At 42.9% G+C, this 22,188-nt stretch overlaps 1 protein-coding gene across 7 annotated transcripts in view; it reads left to right on the top strand.

Annotated features, from left to right (window-relative positions):
• ASB3 (ankyrin repeat and SOCS box containing 3) overlaps positions 1–22,188 on the top strand; it is a 154,088-nt gene that overhangs the window by 74,843 nt on the left and 57,057 nt on the right. For all 7 annotated transcript variants that reach the window (XR_004644956.1, XM_034764376.1, XM_034764374.1 and 4 more), the window contains 4 exons: positions 9,786–9,898; positions 10,689–10,824; positions 17,165–17,342; positions 20,234–20,431. Coding sequence is in view for 6 of the 7 variants with exons in the window: in XM_034764376.1 (XP_034620267.1) it covers positions 9,786–9,898; positions 10,689–10,824; positions 17,165–17,342; positions 20,234–20,431 (625 nt within the window). In the remaining variant the exon portion in view is untranslated. The remainder of the gene's footprint in view (positions 1–9,785; positions 9,899–10,688; positions 10,825–17,164; positions 17,343–20,233; positions 20,432–22,188) is intronic.

Genomic DNA, 22,188 nt, shown 5'->3' with positions numbered 1-22,188 from the left:
AATTCATTATTTTCAGTACTGTGGTGATCTATTGATGAGCAGATTGGTTTGTAGGATAGTAACCCATTAAGTGATCTAAAGGCAAGTTTTTGTGTGAGTAAAAGTTAGGAGATCAAAATTTTGAGGCAAGTAGCTTACAATCATATTTACATTACCCTTTGATTTATTTTCCTTCTGTCTTTGTCACCTCCTTCTTTGACTCACCTTTCTGTTACTTAGTACCTTTTTTCTATTCAGGTTAGGCTGCAGACCTCATGGAAAAATAGTGCTGTTTTTCCAGTAGGAAACACTTCACTAGTGTTTCTTAGTGAGTGGCAAGGATTCTGCCTTCATATTGAGTGAGAGAGACTAGGATCACATTATTATAGTCTGTCTCACTCTCTTGAAGCTCGATAGTTAGAGCACTTTTATTAATATTATTATTGGTTATTACTTTTATTATCATAGCAAAATTAGCCTGTTAGCAATGGGTGCAACAAAAATGGTGCTGAACATAATTTAACTGCAAGTGTAGCCAAGGAATTCAGAACCAGCCCAGAATATGTGGCTAAAACCAACCTAACTCACTTTCTGAAATGAAGCTGAAAAGGGTTTGTCCTTGATGCATTTGCATTTAAACTGTGTTCAGCACCAGTTTAGTTTCACTTGTTGGTGACACTTGCTGTCAGTAACAGGACATTTGCTGGTGTAGACGAGGATCAAAGGCAGGAAGCAGCACTATGTTCTTATATTGTTTTGAGTGCTGATAGTCCTTTGGACCTATGTTGAACAAAGAAGGAAGGTACTGTTTGTCAGGTGGACAGACAACCAATTTGTTCTTCCCTATATTCTCTATAATGCTTACTTTAAATATAACTTGCAAATATGTAACCAAAAATTAGCTAAATGTATTTTTATGTTCTGAATGGCTCAGATAGCTAAAGGAGGCCTTTGGCATGTAATTAACTCTAAACAGACTTTGTCTTTCATTTCAGTATCCTCAAAGTCAAGCTGGCCAGCTCCTGCCGCACTTAACATTGCATCTGCTATGGTGCCTTGTTGGGGAAAATAGAGCTGTCCCAGGGGCTCACGTAAGTGTAATTGTTTATTATATAGCATGGTTTACAAAGTGGTTTTTTGTGTTGTTTTATATTTCAAAGGGTATAAAAATAATATGAAAGACACTATAAAACTGTGCTATATAATGAAAGGAAAAAAACCACTTACCTGAGCTATCATGAGTCAGTTCCATTCCCCAGCATGGTTCTTCAAAGCCTCTGAAATTAAGGCATGCATTGTGCGGGGGTCTGGCAGCTGAAAGTGGGGTCAGCTGGTGTGGCTTTGCAGAGGCTGAAATGAGGTGAAGAGTGCACTTCTTTATACAATCTATTTAGGGTTTTCAGAACATAACAATATATGTAGCTGTGTGTGTTAAGAAAATATTCTCAGCTCACCTTTTAAATTCTACTTCTATACCCCTCAACATGTAAATGCCATTAGAGAGAATTTCAATTGAACTCCACAATTTAAGATGTTTCTATAATTGTGTAAGTTACCGTAAGTAAAATGTAACAACTGTCTGTGGTCTAAAGAACTCTGAAGTAGGGGTCTGTCACTGAGAGTAGAGCAACTTTTTTGGCTTGCAAGGAAGGCGGGATGGGAAGAAGACAGATTTATATGGGCAAAGGGCTCTGTGAGGCCCTCTGATGTAGCCAATACAGTGGCCTGCTCCCTGTAGATATATGAATAGCTATTCTATTTTAAATAGAATTCCTATGTGAATAAGTGGAAGTTTTTAGCATCTAGAATTGTCCAAGTGAGTTGGGTTGGAGGGGGTAAAAAACAAAAATAAAGAAAATAAAAAAAGAAATACTGTGTATCGGAGAAAACATTCAAGAACCATTCATCTCTCTGAATGTGACCCCTGTAATGCCACCAAAGACAGCAAGACTTATGGTGATAGCCTGGCCAAGCAGTAGCTGTGCACAGGGCTGCTTTAACTTTTGCACATATTCAATTTTTCAAAGATTTAAAAACATTTTAGACAAGATAGTATCAACAGCTTGCTCCAGAGGCCAAGCTGTTTCCTGCTTCCCTCAACTGGAAATGCATAACCTCATATCTCTACCAAAATGTTAAAATGTGCAACACATTCAAGGAGGCAGAATCATAACTTCTCCTTATTTGCCTCTGAGAAGTACATGTCATCAATTTTAATGAACAGCTGAGGTATATGGATATAAAAAAAAATGAAGAAGAACCTCTCACTTTGCTGTTTTTGCCTTCTAGTTCAACAATTTTGCTCTTAAAGCCAAACAGTTTTTATTTCAATATAGTGTACGAAAGTGCTCTGAAGTTTTGGTTTTCTGTTAGTACAATTTATATATAATATCAAAATTTGGTAAACGGACCTCTCAATAGCGTTCCTACTGTCTTACCTGGCCAATAGCAATCATGTTTCCAGCTGCTGTAACTAAGCTCAGGAGAAAGATAATGCACAAAGCATTGGGTCTTAAGCAGCGGAGTTTTGACTGTAAACAAGAGTAGTTTACTAACTTGTTTTCAGCACCAGGTGAACTGTGAGACACATGTGACTATTCCATATAGTGGCACAAGTTGGTGGCTGGATAAGTAAATAAGTGGCTATTTTCAGTCGGCAGTTTTTTTCTTGAGGTGAGCCACTTGTCTCATGGGAGGGGTAATGAGGTTCTAGGTTAGCATGTTGTCAGCTAGTTCCAAGGTCAGTGTATAGTAGAGGTCTCTGAAAAGGTACGTTTGAGTTAATATAGAGGCATACAAGTGTTAATATGCTCCTTTTTAGTTAGAGACTCTTTATACCGAAGTCCAGTTTTAAGTATCCTGTAAGGTTTAGACTAGGGGTCTCAAAGTCCCGGCCTGCAGGCCATCTGCAGCTCGAGAACCTCCCCACTGTGGCCCATGGAGGAGAAACGCATGTAGCCATGTTGCCGGCTCTGTCTGCTGCAGGCGCCGCCCCATGCAGCTCCCATTGGCTGGGGGAAAGGGACAGAGATACCATCACTAGTCGCCATGCAGAGTCAGCCATGGAGGCAGCATCATTAGTTGCCGGGCAGAATCAGCCATGGAGGCATCATCACTTTTTTCCACAATGAATATAAACAAGTTTAAATACCGAACACAGCTATCTGATGCACACCTTGCTGCAATCCTGAAGGTTTCAACTGCTCAGTCACTGAGGCCAAACATCAACAAACTGACAGAACTGAAGCATTGCCAGGTATCTGGCAAACACTAAAAACTCCCTGGCAGGCGAAGAATTGTATAAAGTTGTATGACAGTTTTATTATTTCTAAGAAAACTGAAATAAAAAATACAATATAAACGTTTTCTTTTCTGAACACCATCTTCAGTGACATTATTGGCCCGCTGGGAGGATTTGAGGACTGGCACTGGCCCTAAGGTAAATTGAGTTTGAGAGCCCTGGTTTAGACAGACTTTACATTGGATGTGCACACTAAATATGTTTGACAAAGGATCTACCTGGAGTGATTTCAGTGTCCCAGTCCTTCCTTTCTGACAGGTGCAGAGAGTGGTTCTTGAGTAAGGGAAATGAACAGTCACTTAGTCCTTCACATGTGAGGTACCACAGGAAACTGGTTATCCTCTTAAGAGAGCATAATAGCTGCTGAAGAAGGTTGTGAGGCATTTTGGTCTGTGGTAATGTTTGTATGGTGATGGTACTTAGTTCTAGGTTTCTTATTCATAAGATTCAGTTAGTTCAGTTTCCTTGCTTCCATAGCATCTGCCCCAAATAGGGTTAAATGAGAAAGAGTTGGCTGATAACACTGGTCTACAATTTTTGAGAAGTCGTCTGCTTCAGAGATAAAATGTGCTATTTATTATGTATTTTGATGTGTTGAATTCAAATATGACAATTAAAACAACTGATTGGCTACTGTTTCTAAGCTATTTAAGTTTTTACATTTTATGTCTATGTATATTGTGTAGATAGTAGAGTTTTAATCATAAATTGTAAACCTAGGTCTTTTCATGTGTTTATGGTTTCTTTACGTGAAAATATTTCACCTGTCCTGTTTATGTAACACTTTAAAAATCAGCAAAAGGGTTATAGAAATAAAATGTATTATGAAACAAAAGGCAAAAAACTAATATGTACATAGTTTAGTTCTATTCAGTGTCTACTCGGCGCTTCTTGGCTTGTCTCTTGTATTCATTAAATGGAGCATCTCTTGTCACTGTCCAGCAATAGTCTGTAAGCATTGATGGGCTCCATTTGCCCTGATAGCGTTTCTCCATTGTTGCAAGTCCTGGTGAAATCGCTCGCCGTGCTCGTCGCTCACTGCTCCGCAGTTCGGTGGAAAAAAATCTAGATGAGAGTGCAAAAAATGTATCTTTAGTGACATGTTGCAACCAAGACTTTTGTATGCCTGGAGGAGGTTTTCCACCAACAACCTGTAGTTGTCTGCCTTGTTGTTTCCGAGAAAATTTATTTCCACTAACTGGAAGGCTTTCCATGCCGTCTTTTCCTTGCCACGCAGTGCATGGTCAAATGCATCATCTCAAAGAAGTTCACGAATCTGAGGACCAACAAAGACACCTTCCTTTATCTTAGCTTCACTTAACTTTGGAAATTTTCCACGGAGGTACTTGAAAGCTGCTTGTGTTTTGTCAATGGCCTTGACAAAGTTCTTCATCAGACCCAGCTTGATGTGTAAAGGTGGTAACAAAATCTTCCTTGATTCAACAAGTGGTGGATGCTGAACACTTTTCCTCCCAGGCTCCAATGACTGTCGGAGTGGCCAATCTTTCTTGATGTAGTGGGAATCTCTTGCACGACTATCCCATTCGCAGAGAAAACAGCAGTACTTTGTGTATCCAGTCTGCAGACCAAGCAACAACCTTGAAATCGCCACAGAGCTGCCACTGATGTTGGTCATAGTTTATGCACCTCAAAAGTTGTTTCATGTTGTCATAGGTTTCCTTCATATGGACTGCATGACCAACTGGAATTGATGGCAAAACATTGCCATTATGCAGTAAAACAGCTTTAAGACTCGTCTTCGATGAATCAATGAACAGTCTCCACTCATCTGGATCGTGAAGGATATTGAGGGCTGCCATCACACCATCCATGTTGTTGCAGGCTACAAGATCACCTTCCATGAAGAAGAATGGGACAAGATCCTTTTGATGGTCACGGAACATGGAAACCCTAACATCACTTGCCAGGAGATTCCACTGCTGTAGTCTGGAGCCCAACAGCTCTGCCTTACTCTTGGGTAGTTCCAAATCCCTGACAAGGTCATTCAGTTCACCTTGTGTTTATGAGGTGTGGTTCAGAGGAGGAGGATGGGAGAGAATGTGGGTCCTGTGACATTGATGGTTCAGGACCAGAAGTTTCATCCTCTTCCTCGTCTGACTCAAGTGAGAATGATTCTGGTGCATCAGGAACCTGCAGTCCTTCTCCGTGGGGTACTGGGCGTATAGCTGATGGAATGTTTGGATAATGCACAGTCCACTTTCTTCTTTGACATACCTTTCCCAACTGGAGGCACCATGCAGAAGTAACAATTGCTGGTATGATCTGTTGGCTCTCTCCAAATCATTGGCACTGCAAAAGGCATAGATTTCCTTTTCCTGTTCAACCACTGGCGAAGATTTGTTGCACAAGTGTTGCAGCATATGTGTGGGGCCCACCTCTTGTCCTGATCTCCAATTTTGCAGCCAAAATAAAGGTGATAGGCTTTCTTAACCATAGTGGTTATACTGCACTTTTGTGATGCAAAAGTCATTTCACCACAAACATAGCAGAAGTTATCTGCACTGTTCACACAAGTACGAGGCATCTCTGCTCACTTTGGCTAAACAGAAATGTGTCCCTTTGCAAAATCAAACACTGACAAATAAGAGAGCATGACACTGTATGATTTCTAGAGCTGATCTAGGGCAATTTGTTCAGCAGAGTGATGTAAGCTTCGTTATGATTGCATCATCCATGACTTCTAGGAATAACATGATGCAATTCATATCATGTATGACGCAATACCAGCTTCAGATTGCATCATTCATTGTTTTGCCTAAAAAGCAAGTACTGTCCAAACCCAGTCATAGATTTATTCATAGATCCAGTCAAAGATGTATTTTAGTCATGTCTGGTTTAAATTGAGATCCCTTCCCTTTATAACTCACTTATCCTCCGCCATTCCCAAGTCAAGGGTCGTATATACTGACCCAATAGCATATCTTGAAAACTAGAGCCAATCAACAATTTTAAGCATCGTTTTCATTCTCAGTGATTAGTATCCAGAATTAGTAAAGTTTGACTACATTTATTTCAGAAGCATTTTGGCTGTAGAGCAGTATAATTAATCTGGGTAAAACAGAGATGTATTTGTTTGGTTGGTAATCTAGAGAAATTAGTGAGGGTTGTAACTGCTCCACTTATTCATGAAATGAATCCCATCCATGCCAAAACAGTTTGGGGTAATTTGAACCCAAGATTTCTCTTGGATTCCCAACTAGCAAAAGGGGTACATAAAGCTTTTTGACTTTGTGGTTGGTTGAAGTGTTGCAGCCTTTCCTCACCGAAGCAGATCTTACGAGTCATCCAAGCCTCTATCACTTTTAGGCTTGGGCTACTTCATTTTCTCATAGTTAGGGTTACCCTTGAAGACCACTTGGAAACTTTAGCCAATGCTGAATGCAGTAGCAACATGCTCATAGTGCAGTGGATCAGCCATGAGCACATTAGGCCTGTGTGCCATGCACTTTACTGGCTTCCCATCTGCTTCTGATTACAATTCAAATAATTAGTTTTAATCTACAAAATCTTCTGTGGTTTGGCATTTAGCTGTCTTAGAGTTTGCAGCTCTTCCAGTGCACCATCATGTCAACTGAGGTCTGCTGAGGAACTTCTGCTCACGGTCTTTATATGATTCTGGATTAGAGGTAGGGCATTTGTGATTTGTTTTGGAACTTTACTACCTCTGCCACGTCCCAAGTTTGCTTCACTGTGTAGTGCAAGACCCCTCTCATTGACAAAGCTTTCATTATAAAGAAAGCTACCTCTTTTACAGAAGAATGGCCATACTGGGTCAGACCAAAGGTCCATCTAGCCCAGTATCCTGTTTTCTGACAGTGGCTAATGCCAGGTGCTTCAGAGGGAATGAACAGAACAGGTAATCATCAAGTGATCCATCCCCTGTTGTTGGGGGGAGGGATAGCTCAGTGGTTTGAGCATTTGCCTGCTAAACCCAGGGTTGTGAGTTCAATCCTTGAGAAGGCCACTTAGGGATCTGGGGCAAAAATCAGTACTTGGTCCTGCTAGTGAAGGCAGGGGGCTGGACTCAATGACCTTTCAAGGTCCCTTCCAGTTCTAGGAGATAGGATATCTCCATTAATTTATTTATTTATTCCCAGCTTCTAGCAAACGGAGGCTAGGGACACCATCCCTGCCCATCCTGGCTAATAGCTATTGCTGGACTCCACGATGGACTCCATGAATTTATCTCCTTCTTTTTTGAACCCTATTATAGTCTTAAGCTTCACAACATCCTCTGGCAAAGAGTTCCACAGGTTAACTGTGGGTTGTGTGAAGAAATACTTCCTTTTTTTTTTTGTTTTAAACCTGTTGCCTATTAGTTTCATTTGGTGACCCGTAGTTCTTGTGTTATGAGAAGGAGTAAATAACACTTCCTTATTTACTTTCTCCGCACCAGTCATGATTTTATAGACCTGTCATATCCCCCGTAACTAACTCATATCAACCTCACTCTAGAAAAACTACTGACCGACTATTGGTTTCATATATCACCACTGCAGCCTGATTACTAGAAAACAAGTTCAAATTGTGGAATAATTTTTGCTACTAAGTGTTGGCAATAAATGTATAAAGCAGATACCGAGCAGCTTGATTTTAATAAGCTAAATTGACGTAGACAGAGATTGGAAAAATAAAATTGGATTGAAAATTTAGTAAACATGAACTAAGAAGATGCATTTTGTAGAAACTTATTTTTTTTTCAGTGTGATTCTATAAGGTCCTCTATGGAATTTTACAGATTGTTATTTTACACTTTATAGGATTTAGAAGTCTTTTAAAATTTTTACAAATATTTCCTAAGCTTAGGAACTCTCCAAGAAATTACGTACTGAAGATTGTATCATACCTATTTTACATATAGTCAGATCATGTAATCTCTTTGTTCCTCAATTTACCTGTGGGTTACACAGTGTATTGGTGGTAGAGCTACAAATAGAACCCAGAATTCGTGACTCTATTCTTTCCTGTAATCAACAATCACTTTCTGTTATAGGTATTTCATTTTCAGCGGTGTCTGCAATATTGGTACACTAGTAAGTGTCATCACATACTCTAGTTCCACTTCCTTGTCTTCATGCTAAATGTGAGGGTAAATGGGAAGTTGTCTCTAGGGCTAGGGTGGCTGATTGTGATCTCTCATCACAGAGTGTGATCAGGAGTACGTCCACTGGTGTTGATGTAATTTTACACCAATGTGGACTAAGGGCTTAACTTCCATATGTATAATTTTTGTTGTGTTTTTAAGTTAAAAATTATTGAGGAAGAGGAGAAATTAAAATTACTAGCATATGTTTCCTTAAATTATGGTTTCCATAGACCTCCACCTGCTGGAGAAAGAGATGTTAGTTTTGCTGTACATTGGAACTTTTGTTCCCTGTGAACCACATTATCAGATTGATAGTACTTTATGTTCATTATCCATGTACTGATTATCATATTCTTAAAAGATAGTTATCGATGTCTCCATCTTGGAGCTTATCATAGAATCATAGACTTTAAGGTCAGAAGGGACCATTATGATCGTCTAGTCTGACCTCCTGTACAACGCAGGCCACAGAATCTCACCCACTCATTTCTGTATCAAACCCCTAACTTATGTCTGAGCTATTGAAGTCCTCAGATTGTGGTTTAAAGACTTCAAGGTGCAGAGAATCCTCCAGCAAGTGGCCCGTGCTCCACTCTGCAGAGGAAGGCGAAAACCCCCGAGGGCCTCTGTCAATCTGCCCTGGAGGAAAATTCCTTCCCAACCCCAAATATGGTGATCAGCTAAACCTTGAGCATGTGGGCAAGACTCACCAGCCAGACACCCAGTAAAGAATTCTCTCTAGTAACTCAGATCCCATCCCATCTAACATCCCATCACAGGCCATTGGGCATATTTACCGCTAATAGTCAAACACCAATTAATTGCCAAAGTTAGGCTATCCCATCGTACCATCTCCTCCATAAACTTATCAAGCTTACTCTTGAAGCCAGATATGTCTTTTGCCCACACTGCTCCCCTTGGAAGGCTGTTCCAGAACTTCACTCCTCTGATGGTTAGAAACCTTCATCTAATTTCAAATCTAAACTTCCTGATGGCCAGTTTATATCCATTTGTTCTTGTGTCCACATTGGCACTGAGCTTAAATTATTCCTCTCCCTCCCTGGTATTTATTCCTCTGATATATTTATAGAGAGCAATCATATTTCCCCTCAGCCTTCTTTTGGTTAGGCTAAATGTTTTGCTTCACAAAGAGGCAACGCTAGATATAATTTCTGTTTCATATGCAGAGCCTTAGAGAGTAAATTTTGTGTGTTTGGGTTTAGATCTGTAATCAAAGCTGCACAGTCACTCAAAGTGAATTAGTTTTGATGTCTGCTGTGGGGCTGTAAAACAGTTCTGATTACTGAGGTGAAAATCTGATGACTAAGCCACTGAGCTGACCAGTTCCTTCAATTCTGCCTCTTTGGTAAGAGTAATTTTTTACTACTCTGTTTGAAGCTGTAGAAAATGGACATCCAGAAATTATAAAGCTTCTACTCCAACATGGAGCAAATATTAATGGATCCCATTCTTGGTCTGGATGGAATTCTTTGCACCAAGCTTCTTTTCAGGTAACCTATAAATTTATTATTTCATTTCCATGTAAATAGTGTGTTTTACCCTTTTAAAATGACAGGTTGTACAGTTTTTGCTTCCTACTCTGATGATTTATGATTGTTAGGCTGGGCAGAAAAGGCAGTCTAAATGCTAATGATCATTCTGAATATGTCATAGTATGCTACAGCAGCGATAGAAGGTGTTAGGCAGCAATGATTATTTAAGTATTAATAGTACTGCATGTACTTAAAAAGTGATCAGATATAATATTTGGGAAGTAAATCTGTTATAAGATGCACTTAATTTTTTGGGGAAGACTTTCATTGTATCATAGATGTGGCCAACCTGGTCTCTTCTGAATTTTTTTATTTTTAAAATTTATCAGACTTATAGTTCCAATATGCTAATTTAATTCTATTTAAACACCTCTACCTTGATATAACGCTGTCCTTGGGAGCCAAAAAAATCTTACCACGTTTTAGGTGAAACCGCGTTATATTGAACTTGCTTTGATCCACTGGAGTGCACAGCCCCACTCCCCCGGAGCATTGCTTTACCGCGTTATATCCGAATTCGTTTTATATCGGGTCGCGTTATATCGAGGTAGCGGTGTATTTATTGGACTGGGTAAATGTGCAAGATGAAATTAAACCTATCTGATGATTCTGCCACAGACTGTCAGAATACCATAGAATATTGAATGTACTCTATATTTTAGATTTATACACAGAGTAAGAATGAAAAAGCAGGGTTATATCAATTCCACTGCTCTTTTTCTAACAAAACAAAATATATTTATTTCAGGGACATACTGAAATAATAAAATTGCTTCTTGAAAAAGGAGCAAACAAGGAATGTGTGGATGACTTTGGAATCACACCTCTGTTCATTGCTGCTCAGTATGGGAAGCTGGAGAGTTTACGAGTACTTATATCACATGGTAATTTTCACCTTTCATTTATATATTTTTATAATGTTAGTGAAACACCAGCTATGAACTGGTATATGAAATTATCACAAAATGCTTAAATCTTGCTATTCCAGTATCTTGCCTTGCATTCCCTTGAATCAGACCAAGAAACAGGAAATAAAACATAAGTGCTTGTCTACAGTGGAAATGCTACAGTGACATAGGTAATCCGCCTCCCCAAAAGGCAGTAGCTAGGTTGATGGAAGAATTCTTGGGTTGACTTTGCTCTTTGCTCTGTGTGCACCGGGAGTTAGGATTTTTTTTACACCCCTGACCGACTTAGTTGGGTCGACCTGACTTTTTAGTTAGACCAGGCCTAAGTAAAGACCTAACCTAGGTAAAGATTAAGGGTCTGATCGTGACCTTAATCACACTGAGTAGTCCTTTACTACATGAGAAGTCCAGTTCATTTCTATGGATTACTGCAGGAGCAATATACTACTTAGCATGATAAAGGGTATCACAATCGGATCCTAAAGTTACAGTAGTAATTTCTTCAGAATCTCAGACCAACAGACCTTGGTGTGCATCTCTGAATAGTATGCTCTCACTAACCTTCCCACACAATCAAATGAAAATTAAACAGTCAAAACTATTAAATTGATGAGCACCCTAAACCTGGCCAAAACATCACACAGGTCAACAAATCTACAGAAAGTAATTTCTAACAAAATATTAACTAAATCTTCGAAATTTTTCACCAATGTCTATCATTTATCTGGTATTGCCCTATTCTACTACATAGTGAGACAAGTGCTTCCCAGTTGCATACAAATTCTTTCTCTCATTTTACAGTAGGAGTAAGAAACCTAATGTAAAGTTCATCTGTAAAGATGTAAATAAAAGTAACGACTTTGTGGTTTATAGTTCTGTTCATTAAGTATCTTCTACTATTAATATATAAAGCACTGCTATACCAGAATTCAAGCCCAACAATCTGCCAGCGTAGCAGGATTATTGGCATGTTGAATGATGGGAATGTCTTCCTTTGAATGGAAGAAAGTGGTTCAGCTCTCCAGTGTGTAATGTTATTTTAGAGTTTGTTTAATTTATTAATTTAATTACTTGCATTGCGCTGAGGATTGCATATTTTTGCTGCATTTGTGATTAACTTAAAATAATGTTTTACATCATTCATTCACTCTGTAACCTCATCAGGGTTTCAAGTGACCCTAAAGGAGAATTTTAAGGGACTAGCATTTGACATCAGTGTTTTCTTCCTGTCAGATTTAAATGAAAACCAAAAATACTTTGAGAACTTTAGTTCTAATCACTTTAGCATATGAGCAATTTGAAAACACGTAGCAGGTTAGTAAAGTAAATATGATTCTTCTTTGAGTGCTTGCTCATATTGATTTCATTGAAGATGTGCACCCGTGCCCACATGCACAGTCGTTGGAGACTTTTTGCTTAGTGGTGCCCGTAGGGCCGGCTGTGGTGCCCTCTGGATTGCCATGCTCATGTGTTGGTATATCAGGCGCCGCCGGTCCTGCGCCTTTTCAGTTCCTTCTTACTGCCCATGGTGGTCAGTCGGAGCACCTCTGTCCCTTGCTTCACAAGCAGTCAGCGGTTTCTCTTCTATCTTAGCCTTGTGCTTCTAGCTGTAAATAGTTTAATCATTTATTAGTTAGTTGTTAAGTACCTATTAAGTGTTTAGTTAGATAGTGTCCCGGCAGGGACTTTGCCCCAGGAGGGGCATGCCCTGGTCTCCGGGTTTCAAGCCCTACTCTTCATGCCTTGTAATGACTCACAAAAGGGCTCACCCCTGGGGAGTTCCTCCCCCCGAAAGGACCCGCCACTGACTCCGGGGAGTGGTAAAGGACCCAAGCGGACAGCGCAGTCGACGCACTCTGAGCCCCCGGCACCTAGAGAGCTAGGAGTGCCTCTGTCACAGCCGGCACCGCGTGTGGCGATGGAACCGGCTAAGGCACCCCATGAGGGCAAGCCCGCTGGCAAGGCCTCGCACAAAACAAGCGAGCGCCACCAGTCCCCAGAGCCAAGACAGAGCCCTAAGTCGCCACGTTCTTGATCTTCGCATCCGCCTAGGTCTTTGGTTCACCGCTACGAATCATCGGCTCCGCGCTCCCGATCCCTGTCTTCATGCCGGAGCTTGCCCAGGTGTCGATCTCCCCAGCACTGGTCTTTGTCACATCGTTGGTTGCCATTGCTGAGACCTCAAGGTTGCTCCCTGGCACGGCACCGGTCGCCCTACTCCTGGCACCAGTTGGACCGTTACCAGCACCGGTCACTGGCAGCGACAGTGAGCCGCCAGACCCAGGCTTCCACAGCCCCGCCTTGTTCACTGATCTGGCAGCAGGACCAATGGCTGACCCAATGGCCTTATTGGAATGTCTGGGACATTCCCATCATGCCATTGCCCCACTCCCGCCAGCCCTCAGTCACCACATCAGACAGGCCAAAGTTTGCACCACGGCAACGATGGCACTCAGTTTGGTGCAGGACACTCTGGCAGCCGCCGCGGGTGAGGAGCCATCACCCTCCCCCCAGGTCGCCCTCTCTGACAGGTGAGGACTATGCAAGACCACCCCCGGTCGTCCAATCAACCTCCTCCTCTCCAGACGAGGCGGTGGCGGTCCCCTCCAGAGCTAGCCCGTCGGCCGATTTTAGGGAGCATCAGGCGCTGCTCCGCAGGGTGGCTTCCAACTTCAGCCTCAAGGCGGAGGAGATGCAGGAGCAGACAGACGCATTGTGTAATGTGCTCTCAGTGTCTGCCCTGGATTGCATTGCACTCCCAGTACATGAGGGGGTCCTGAACATTTCCAAACGATCTGGCAAACCCTGTCCTCCATCCTGCCCGCCTCTAAGAGGGTGGAAAAGAAGTACTTCATCCTCACAAAAGGGTTCGAGTACTTGTACACCCACCTGTCACCGGGATTGTTGGTTGTGTTGGGGCCAACGAGAGGGACAAACAGGGGCCCACCAGTTCCACCCCTAAAACTAAGAAGGCCAAAAGGCTGGATTTGTTTGGTCGCAAAATTTATTCTATGGCCAGCCTTCAGTTTCAGGTGGTGAACCACCAGGCCCTTTTGGGTTGCTACAACTTTAACTTTTGGGACGCTCTCCTCAAGTTCAAGGACTCCATGTCCCAGGAGACGGCCTAGGAATTCACGACCCTTGTGGAGGAGGGGACTACGGTGGCTCGGTGCTCCCTCCAAATGGCCTGGGATGCGGCCGATTCACCTGCCCGTGTGGTCACTTCAGCGATGGTCATGCGATGCAGTTCTTGGCTCCAGACGGCTGGCCTGTCCCAGGAGATGCAGGCTTCTGTTCAGGACCTCCTGTTTGACGGTGTCGGCCTGTTCTCTGACCAAATGGATGCGTGTCTGCACGGCCTGGAAGACACGCGGACGACCCTCCGCTCTCTGGGATGCACACTCCTCAGGCATCGCGACAGCCGTTCCGGTCTCCTCCGCCACCTTGACTGGGCAGCCTCAACAAGGGCCTGCAAGGAAACAAGATGTTGGGTTTAGCCACCGCCGCCCTTCGGCGTCCTGGTCTCCTGCACAGCCTGGCCCAGTGAAGCACCAAGGGGGCCAGAAGCGATCATTTTGAGGGTGCGCTCAGGAACGACACACCAAGTCAACTGCCCGGATCCTTCCCTTCTTTTTCTCAACCGCCTTTTCCCCTACCACTCAACCTGGTTGCAGGTTATGTCAGACTGCCGAGTCCTGGACATAGTGGCTCGGGGCTACACCCTGCAGTTTCTGGCTGCGCCTACCTCCCACCCCCCACATCCCCGTCCCTCTCCAGGGACCCTTCTCATGAGCAACTCCTTGTTCAGGAGCTCAAGAAGCTCCCAAGCTTAGGATCTGTGGTGGAGGTTCCTTGGGACATGGAAGGAAGAGGATTCTACTCCTGCTACTTCCTAATCCCGAAGGCAAAAGGGGGCCTAGACCCATTCTGGACCTGCAGGGCCTCAACAAGTCTCTCAAGAAGTTGAAGTTCCGCATGGTCTCCCTGGGGGGCTGGTACGCCGCTCTTGACTTCAAGGATGTTTACTTTCATGTCTGTATTCCTGGGACACAGGCGTTTCCTGCGTTTCATAGTGGCTGGGTGCCACTTCCAGTTCACGGCGCTACTCTTCGGCCTGTTCTCGGCCCCCAGGGTGTTTACGGAATGCCTGGCACTGGTGGCGGCTTACCTGAGACGTCGAGGGGTCCAGATCTTAACGTATGTCGACGACTGGCTCATTGAGGGCAGGTCTCCGGAGCAGGTGTAAAGAAGCCTCAATTTGGTGTGCTCTACCTGCAGCGACCTGGGCCTCTTAATAAATACAGAAAAATCCACATTAACGCCGGTCCAACACATAGAGTTCATCAGAGCAGTTCTCGACTCTACGCAGGCCAGGGCCTTCCTTCTGGAAGCATGTTTTCAGACCATGACGGACTTGGTTTCCCTCATAAAGAGCCAGCCACTCACCACGGCCCACATGTGCCATGTGCGCATACGTGGTCAACCATGCCCAGCTTCATCTGAGGCCTCTGCAAGCATGGCTGGTCTCGGTCTACATTCCCAACAGGCACCCCCTGGACCGAGTGGTCACGGGGCCGAGCCACACTCTCTCATCTCTGGACTGGTGGCGGGATCCTAAGTCAGTGCTGCAAGGAGTCCCCTTCATGACCCCGCCTCCGTCGCTCAACCTAGTCTCGGATATGGGCTGGGGAGCCCATCTGGGTGAGCTCAACACCCAGGGTCGCTGGCAACAACACAACCTATGACCCACAACCTTCACATCAATCTCAGGGAGCTCAGAGTGGTTCACCTGGCCTGCCAGCCTTTCTTGCCCCACCTAGAAGGCAAAGTGGTGCAGATCCTGATGGACAATAGTGCCACAATGTATTACATCACCAGGCAGGGTGGCGCCAGGTCTTGGACCTTTGTCAGGAAGCGCTCAGCCCCTGAGACTTTTGTGTGCAGCACGCCATTTATTTGGTGGCTGCCCACCTACCCGGAGCCAAGAATGTCCTGGCAGATCGCCTCAGCAGGGCCTTCTCATCTCGCCACAAATGGTCACTCCATTCAGAGGTGGTCAGCCTAATCTTCTGCAAGTGGGGGACTCCCCTGGTGGACCTGTTCGCATCCTAGCAGAACAGGAAGTGCCACATGTTCTGTTCTCTGCAGAGCAGGGGGGAGTGATAGCTCAGTTTGAGCATTGGCCTCCTAAACCCAGAGTTGTGAGTTCAATCCTTAAGGGGGCCATTTAGGGAACTGGGGTAAAAATCTGTCTGGGGTTTGGTCCTGCTTTGAGCAGGGGATTGGACTAGATGACCTCCTGAGGTCTCTTTCAACCCTGATACTCTATGATTCTGTGAAGGGCTCCCTGTCGAATGCCTTCCTGATCCCGTGGTCAGGAACGCTGATGTACGCCTTCCTGCCGATACCATTAATCCACAAAGTCCTGCTAAAGGTGAAGCAAGACAAAGCAACAGTCATCCTCATAGTCCTAGTTTGGCCTCGTCAACACTGGTTTGACATGTTGCTGAGTCTTTCGGCAGCCACCCCACTGCAGCTGCGTCTTTGGCCAGATCTGTTGTCCCAGAACCACGGCAATCTACTGCATCCAAATCTGGTGGCGCTGCACTTGATGGCCTGCATGGCTAAGTGGGAAAGAATGGCGGTGTTCTGCTGTTGTCCAGCAGATCCTGCTGGGCAGCAGGAAACCCTCCACCAGGGCTACCTACGGTTCTCGTGGTGGGCCTCAGGTCGCCACATTCGGGCAGAAGAGGCCCCGCTGCAGGACATCCTGGACTATTTGCTGCACCTTAAGCTCCAGGATCTGTTGCTGTCTTTGGTCTAGGTACACTTGGTTCACCTGGTGGCCATTTCAAGGCAGGTTGGTCTTCGCCCATCTTATGACGGCACGGTCATCCTGCTCCCTCCTCTTTCTCTCCTGGAGGGTCTCCATTCCATTACCCGCCCTCCTGCCCCTCTGTTGGCAAGAAGGAACTGAGGGCTGGCAGTCCCTAATAGACAATGCCATGAGTGCGGCACTCCAGAGGGTGCCACAGCTGCCCTACAGGTACTGCTAAGGCAAAAGCCTCCAACGAATGCACATGTGGGCGTGTGCACACCTACAATGGAATGGACATGAGCAACACATCTCAAAGAACAACAGTTACGAAAGGTAGGTAACAGTTTTTTCTTTAATACCTGTGGAAAATCTTCTGAATGATGAAGCAATTTTGTGAAAGCCAGTGCCTAATTCATGCTGTAATTTGTTTATTCACTTTTGTGGTTTTGCTCTGTTATGACAATCAGGCATCATATTATATGTTTTATTCTGTGTTAGGTGCAAATGTCAATTGTCAAGCCAAGGACAAAGCCACTCCATTATTCATTGCTGCACAGGAAGGCCATACCGAGTGTGTGGACCTATTGTTGTCAAAAGGGGCCAATCCAAATCTCTACTGTAATGAGGAGGAATGGCAGTTGCCTATTCATGCAGCAGCCCAAATGGGCCATAGCAAGTAGGTGATATAAAAATCTAATAAACGATTCTGCTCAGTAACTGGTAATCAAGAATGAGAATTTTCAGCTATAAATGGAAGGGAAATAATGAGTTATGGACTCTGTTTTTTAGTTTAGAATTTCTTATTCTCTTCACATTACAGTTTCAAAGCCTGACTCTGCAGCTCTTGTCCATGTGGAACTCTCATTGAAATAAGTAGACATTTTGCATCGGAGTCTGATTCAACTCCCATTGAAGTCAGTGGATGTCCCACAGAGATTGGGGCTGCAGAATCAGACATCTGCTCACCTGATAAGCGTATTACTATTTTGTTTATTTTATGTTTTAGGTGTAAATAATGATAAAGTATTCTTGTCCAAAACTCTTTAGGAGCCCTTAATTAGAAATACAGTTTTAAATGATAACCATACAGCAGCAAAAATAATCATATACAAATAATGAATAACTAAATGAGACAGTAAATCAAAGCAGCAGAACAGTCCCTTTAATCCATCCAAGAACATAGCTCCACCCCCCCACCCCCCCAAAAGCAAACAAACAAACAAAATTTGGCTTTTGCAGTAGAGTAGGTAATGAAATTTGAGGTATTTCACAGCAAGGAGGGGCAAGCAAGTTTCAGATCCCCAGGTTCTCACAGAGATGCCTCTGCCAGTAGCCCCCATCTCTTTTATAAATGGGGGATCCAACTAGAGTGGCTCCACTGAGCACAGTTTTGGCTGTATATCACAGGGAAAGAGGTACATTCTCACATTCCAGACCATTTAAGGCTCTATAGCTCATGATCAACACCTTAAACTCCACCTGAAGAGCCAGCACAGTTCCCGGAGCACCGGTGCCACATGTTTCCACAGAGATGCCCCACTCACTAAATGAGCTGCTGCACTCTGCACCAGCATCAGTCTGTGAATGATTTTAAGGTGTAGACCCATGTAGAGTGCATCTTGGGGGTATGGAGGAAGCATGGAAAACAGTGACAAGGTCAATTTGTGAAATAAAGGATGCAACTTCCTAGCCAGCCTGGTTATAGCTGTCTAACAGTCTCTGTGGGGGGTCTAACATTTTCAAGTGTCATGCTCTGGTGACCAGTGGCAGAAACTCCCAGTCAAAAGGGCTAATATTGCCTCTGCCATGTCCTCCAGCTGCTTCACCCAAGCCACCATCACCTGAGCGTTGTTTGGACTGAGCTTCAGGCAGCTCACTCTCATCCATTCTCCAACCTCAAGAAAGCATTGGCTGAGGAAACTTCATTGTCTGGGGTGTCATAGATGAGGGGTTTTCAAATGGGGTCATGACCCCTCAGGGTGGTTACATGGCGGTCATGAGCTGTCAGCTTCATGGGGCTGACAGCTCCCAGCCCCCATTAAATTAAATTAACCCCCAGTTTTTAAAGTAAAGGGGGGAGGTCACACTTAGAGGCTTGCTGTGTGAAAGGGGTCACCAATACAAAAAGTTTGAAAACCACTGAGATAGACACATACATTTGGTTGTCATCAGTATACTGAAAACACTGCACGCCCATATACGTCTGGTTTGGGTGGAGAGGAGAGATGTCAGCATGACATCCTGCAGTAACCCGCACTTGAGAGCCCTTTGGGAAGAGGAGCAAGTGCCCATAATTATGTGGTGCAACCTAGGCAAGAGAAAACAAAGCTACAGAAGAGCAGAACTCTCCTCTCCCACCAATGTTTGCAGGTGAGTCAACAGCATTTCACAATCAGTGGAATATAATAATACCTGTATGGGGGCTTGATCTTCATCCATTGCCAGAAGGAGGTCATTGACCAACATGACCAATGAAGTTTCTGTGTTCAAACTGATAAGGGAAAAGATGTTTCAGAGGAATCTAGATAGTGTGAGAGATGTCTTGCCACAGCTACTATCTTACTCAAAAATGGAAAGTGAATTGGCAAGATTGTCAAGGCATGGTTTCTTGAGCAAAGGCTGTGTTAATATTTCCTTCAAAGCAACAGGCAGGCTGCTTTCTCTAAGAGAAGCTTTGACAATTTCCATCTTCAAAGGACCCAGTACTTCCTTACTGATCTTCATTAATTAGGAAGGATATGGGTCAAAGGACAGGGTGTGACGCCAAATTCTCCCACCACTCCCAACACTGAGGCTGAATTCTAACAGAGAAGACATCCCCTTTGTCTACAGTTTGTTAAACCAAACCCCCAGATCTGAACACCCATTCCTGCTACTTTGTAAAAGTCTAACAAACAAATACAAATAATGGAGATATCCCATCTCCTAGAACTGGAAGGGACCTTGAAAGGTCATCAAGTCCAGCCCCCTGCCTTCACTAGCAGGACCAAGTACTGATTTTGCCCCAGATTCCCAAGTGGCCCCCTCAAGGATTGAACTCACAACCCTGGGTTTAGCAGGCCAATGCTCAAACCACTGAGCTATCCCTCCCCCCCACTAGGTCTAGGTCTAGGTCTAGGTCTAGATCTAGATCTAGATCTAGGTCTAGGTCTAGATCCAAACTTTGCAGAACAGGCATATCTCTGTCAGTGTAAATCAGTCCCTGACTAAAACTAATTAGAATCTGAGATGATATTGCAAATACATCAATTCCAGCTAATTTTGAATAAGAAATCATAAAAGATGTTTAGAAGATTATTTCAGTTTATATTTGCAGGCAGTTTTACACTGATGATATTAACAGTTCCATATGCTTAAGCACATTAGAAGTTTTTTATGTCAAAATGTCTGATATTATGAATGTTCTTTTTTTACATATTTATTTAATTAAAAGGATGTGATTACGTTTCATGTGTGATTTTGTTTTAAACAATAATGTCCATGGGAAAAATAGCCAGGAAAAATAATATCTAATTTTTCCATATATGTGAAAAGATTCCACAATAAACATAGTTTTAAATGTTACAGCATATTGGGATTGCTAATACCAGTTACTGATCGGACCTGTGACACAGGAAAAGACAAAGTGAGCCCTGTCTATTCAGCAGTTTATGGTGGTAATGAAGAGTGCTTGGAAGTGTTACTTAAAGAAGGCTATAGCCCAGATGCTCAGAAGTGCCTAATCTTTGGCTGCATATCACCTATGTGCATGGTTTTCCAAAAGAAGTATGTATATCTCTAGTGTTTTTTCATTTGTCATAGGTTAACTATACTGCTATTTATCTCAGGCTTACTTTTTAAAATATATACATTTTTTTTCCTTCTCAAGTCTTGAGATTACAGAGTAAACCTTAAGTACCTCTATAGTGCACTAATTCTGGGTCACATACATGAGATAAAGAACCTTGCTAAAATCTCCTTTGGGAAGCTCTGTTCTTTGAAAAGGAGTCTTGTAGAACATAATTGCAGTCTAGTTTCCTGGCTTTCAAAAGGCCTTATCAACCATCTCTGTCTTCTGGGAACTTGACATGATGCTGTAATTGAATCAAACAGATTCTTAATTAGCTAGATTCTTTTCAGTAAGATTGAGTTCTTGGAAAATACTATTTTACTTTCTCTGTATGCCAGTCTTTTGTGTAAAAACAAAGCAACATAAAATTGTTTTAGACAAGTGCCCCCTCCTCCTCCAAATCTCAGTATTCCGGGGACAAGACTGTCCCATACCCTGAAAGCAGAGCTTTCAGTATGTTACAGGTGTTGTGAATTACCAAAGAGTTTATACTTACCGTAGATTATAAATCCCTTGAGATCATGATCACTGTGTCCCATTTGTTCTGTACAGTGTGTATGACACACGCTGTTGGTGCTCAACAAATGGTTATTTGATACAACAGGAGGAAAAATTGTAAAATGTAACTACCGTTAATTCACATTTTAACTTAATTTATTTGATATTGAAAGTATATTCTTGAGGCAGGACTTCCTTCCTTCTGCCCTTCAGTTCACTATTTTGTAGTTATTAATTTTATTAATAAAATTGGTAAATCTCTTCTTCCACCTAATTCTGTATATAGTTGGGTTTGTGGGACCTTTGAACAATAAAACCAACATGATAATTATCTCATTATACTGTGTCTACTATTCCCTTCTCCGAAAACTTGTCCTTAGAGAGAATGCATTACACATGGAACCAAATCTAGATACCAGTGAAAATAATGGTGCAGGATTAGCCCCCAAGACACTTATTGAGAACTCTGAGCTTCACATGTGATATCTTAATGGATCTGATATTGGACTAGGCATTAGAATGATAGAGATATTCAGTACTTGCACATATTGGAGAATAATATTTGATAAACATGTACAAATTATTTTTGCAATAACTACATTTATTATTAATTTAATACTTTGACAGAATGCAATTTTAACTTGTTTTTTATGTACTGTAGATCACAGCAATATTATGCATAGTAATGTTGTGTAGCTAATGTGCTTTTTTTAAAGGAAAATTGTTTAGGCTATTAAATTAGATCTACTTAAAAATCACATTCTAACAGAAGAATGACTCTCGAACACAGGGTTAAATTATTTCCTGGCACAGTGCCACTGAAGTCAAGGAAGTAATGGGAGCAGAGAATTTGGCTTGTCTCTAATTTTAAAAAATGCATCACTTACTTGATCCAAATAGCACCACCTTTTGGTGCTGTCTTCATTTTGTGCATTCAGTGCTTTCATCTCCTCATTCTGATTTCTTGCCCTGTCCTGATAGGGCAAAAGGCGTAACTGCAGCAAATTTCCAGCAGAAATTTTTTCAGCGGAAAAAAAAATTATGTGCAGCACATGAATTATACGCGTGCACGCAGTGTCGCACAATTTCCCCAGGAGTGAATATTGGTGGAGGAGCCTTATTTTTAGGCTCCTACGTTTGAAAATATTAAACTGTGTATAAAAATAATTCATAAAAACTTTATTAATGTATTGCA

Source organism: Trachemys scripta, chromosome 3 (assembly GCF_013100865.1).
Source record: "Trachemys scripta elegans isolate TJP31775 chromosome 3, CAS_Tse_1.0, whole genome shotgun sequence".
Classification (NCBI taxonomy): Eukaryota; Metazoa; Chordata; order Testudines; family Emydidae; genus Trachemys; species Trachemys scripta.
Note: the sequence above shows the minus strand (reverse complement) of the source record. Positions and strands in the feature narration are given on the sequence as shown.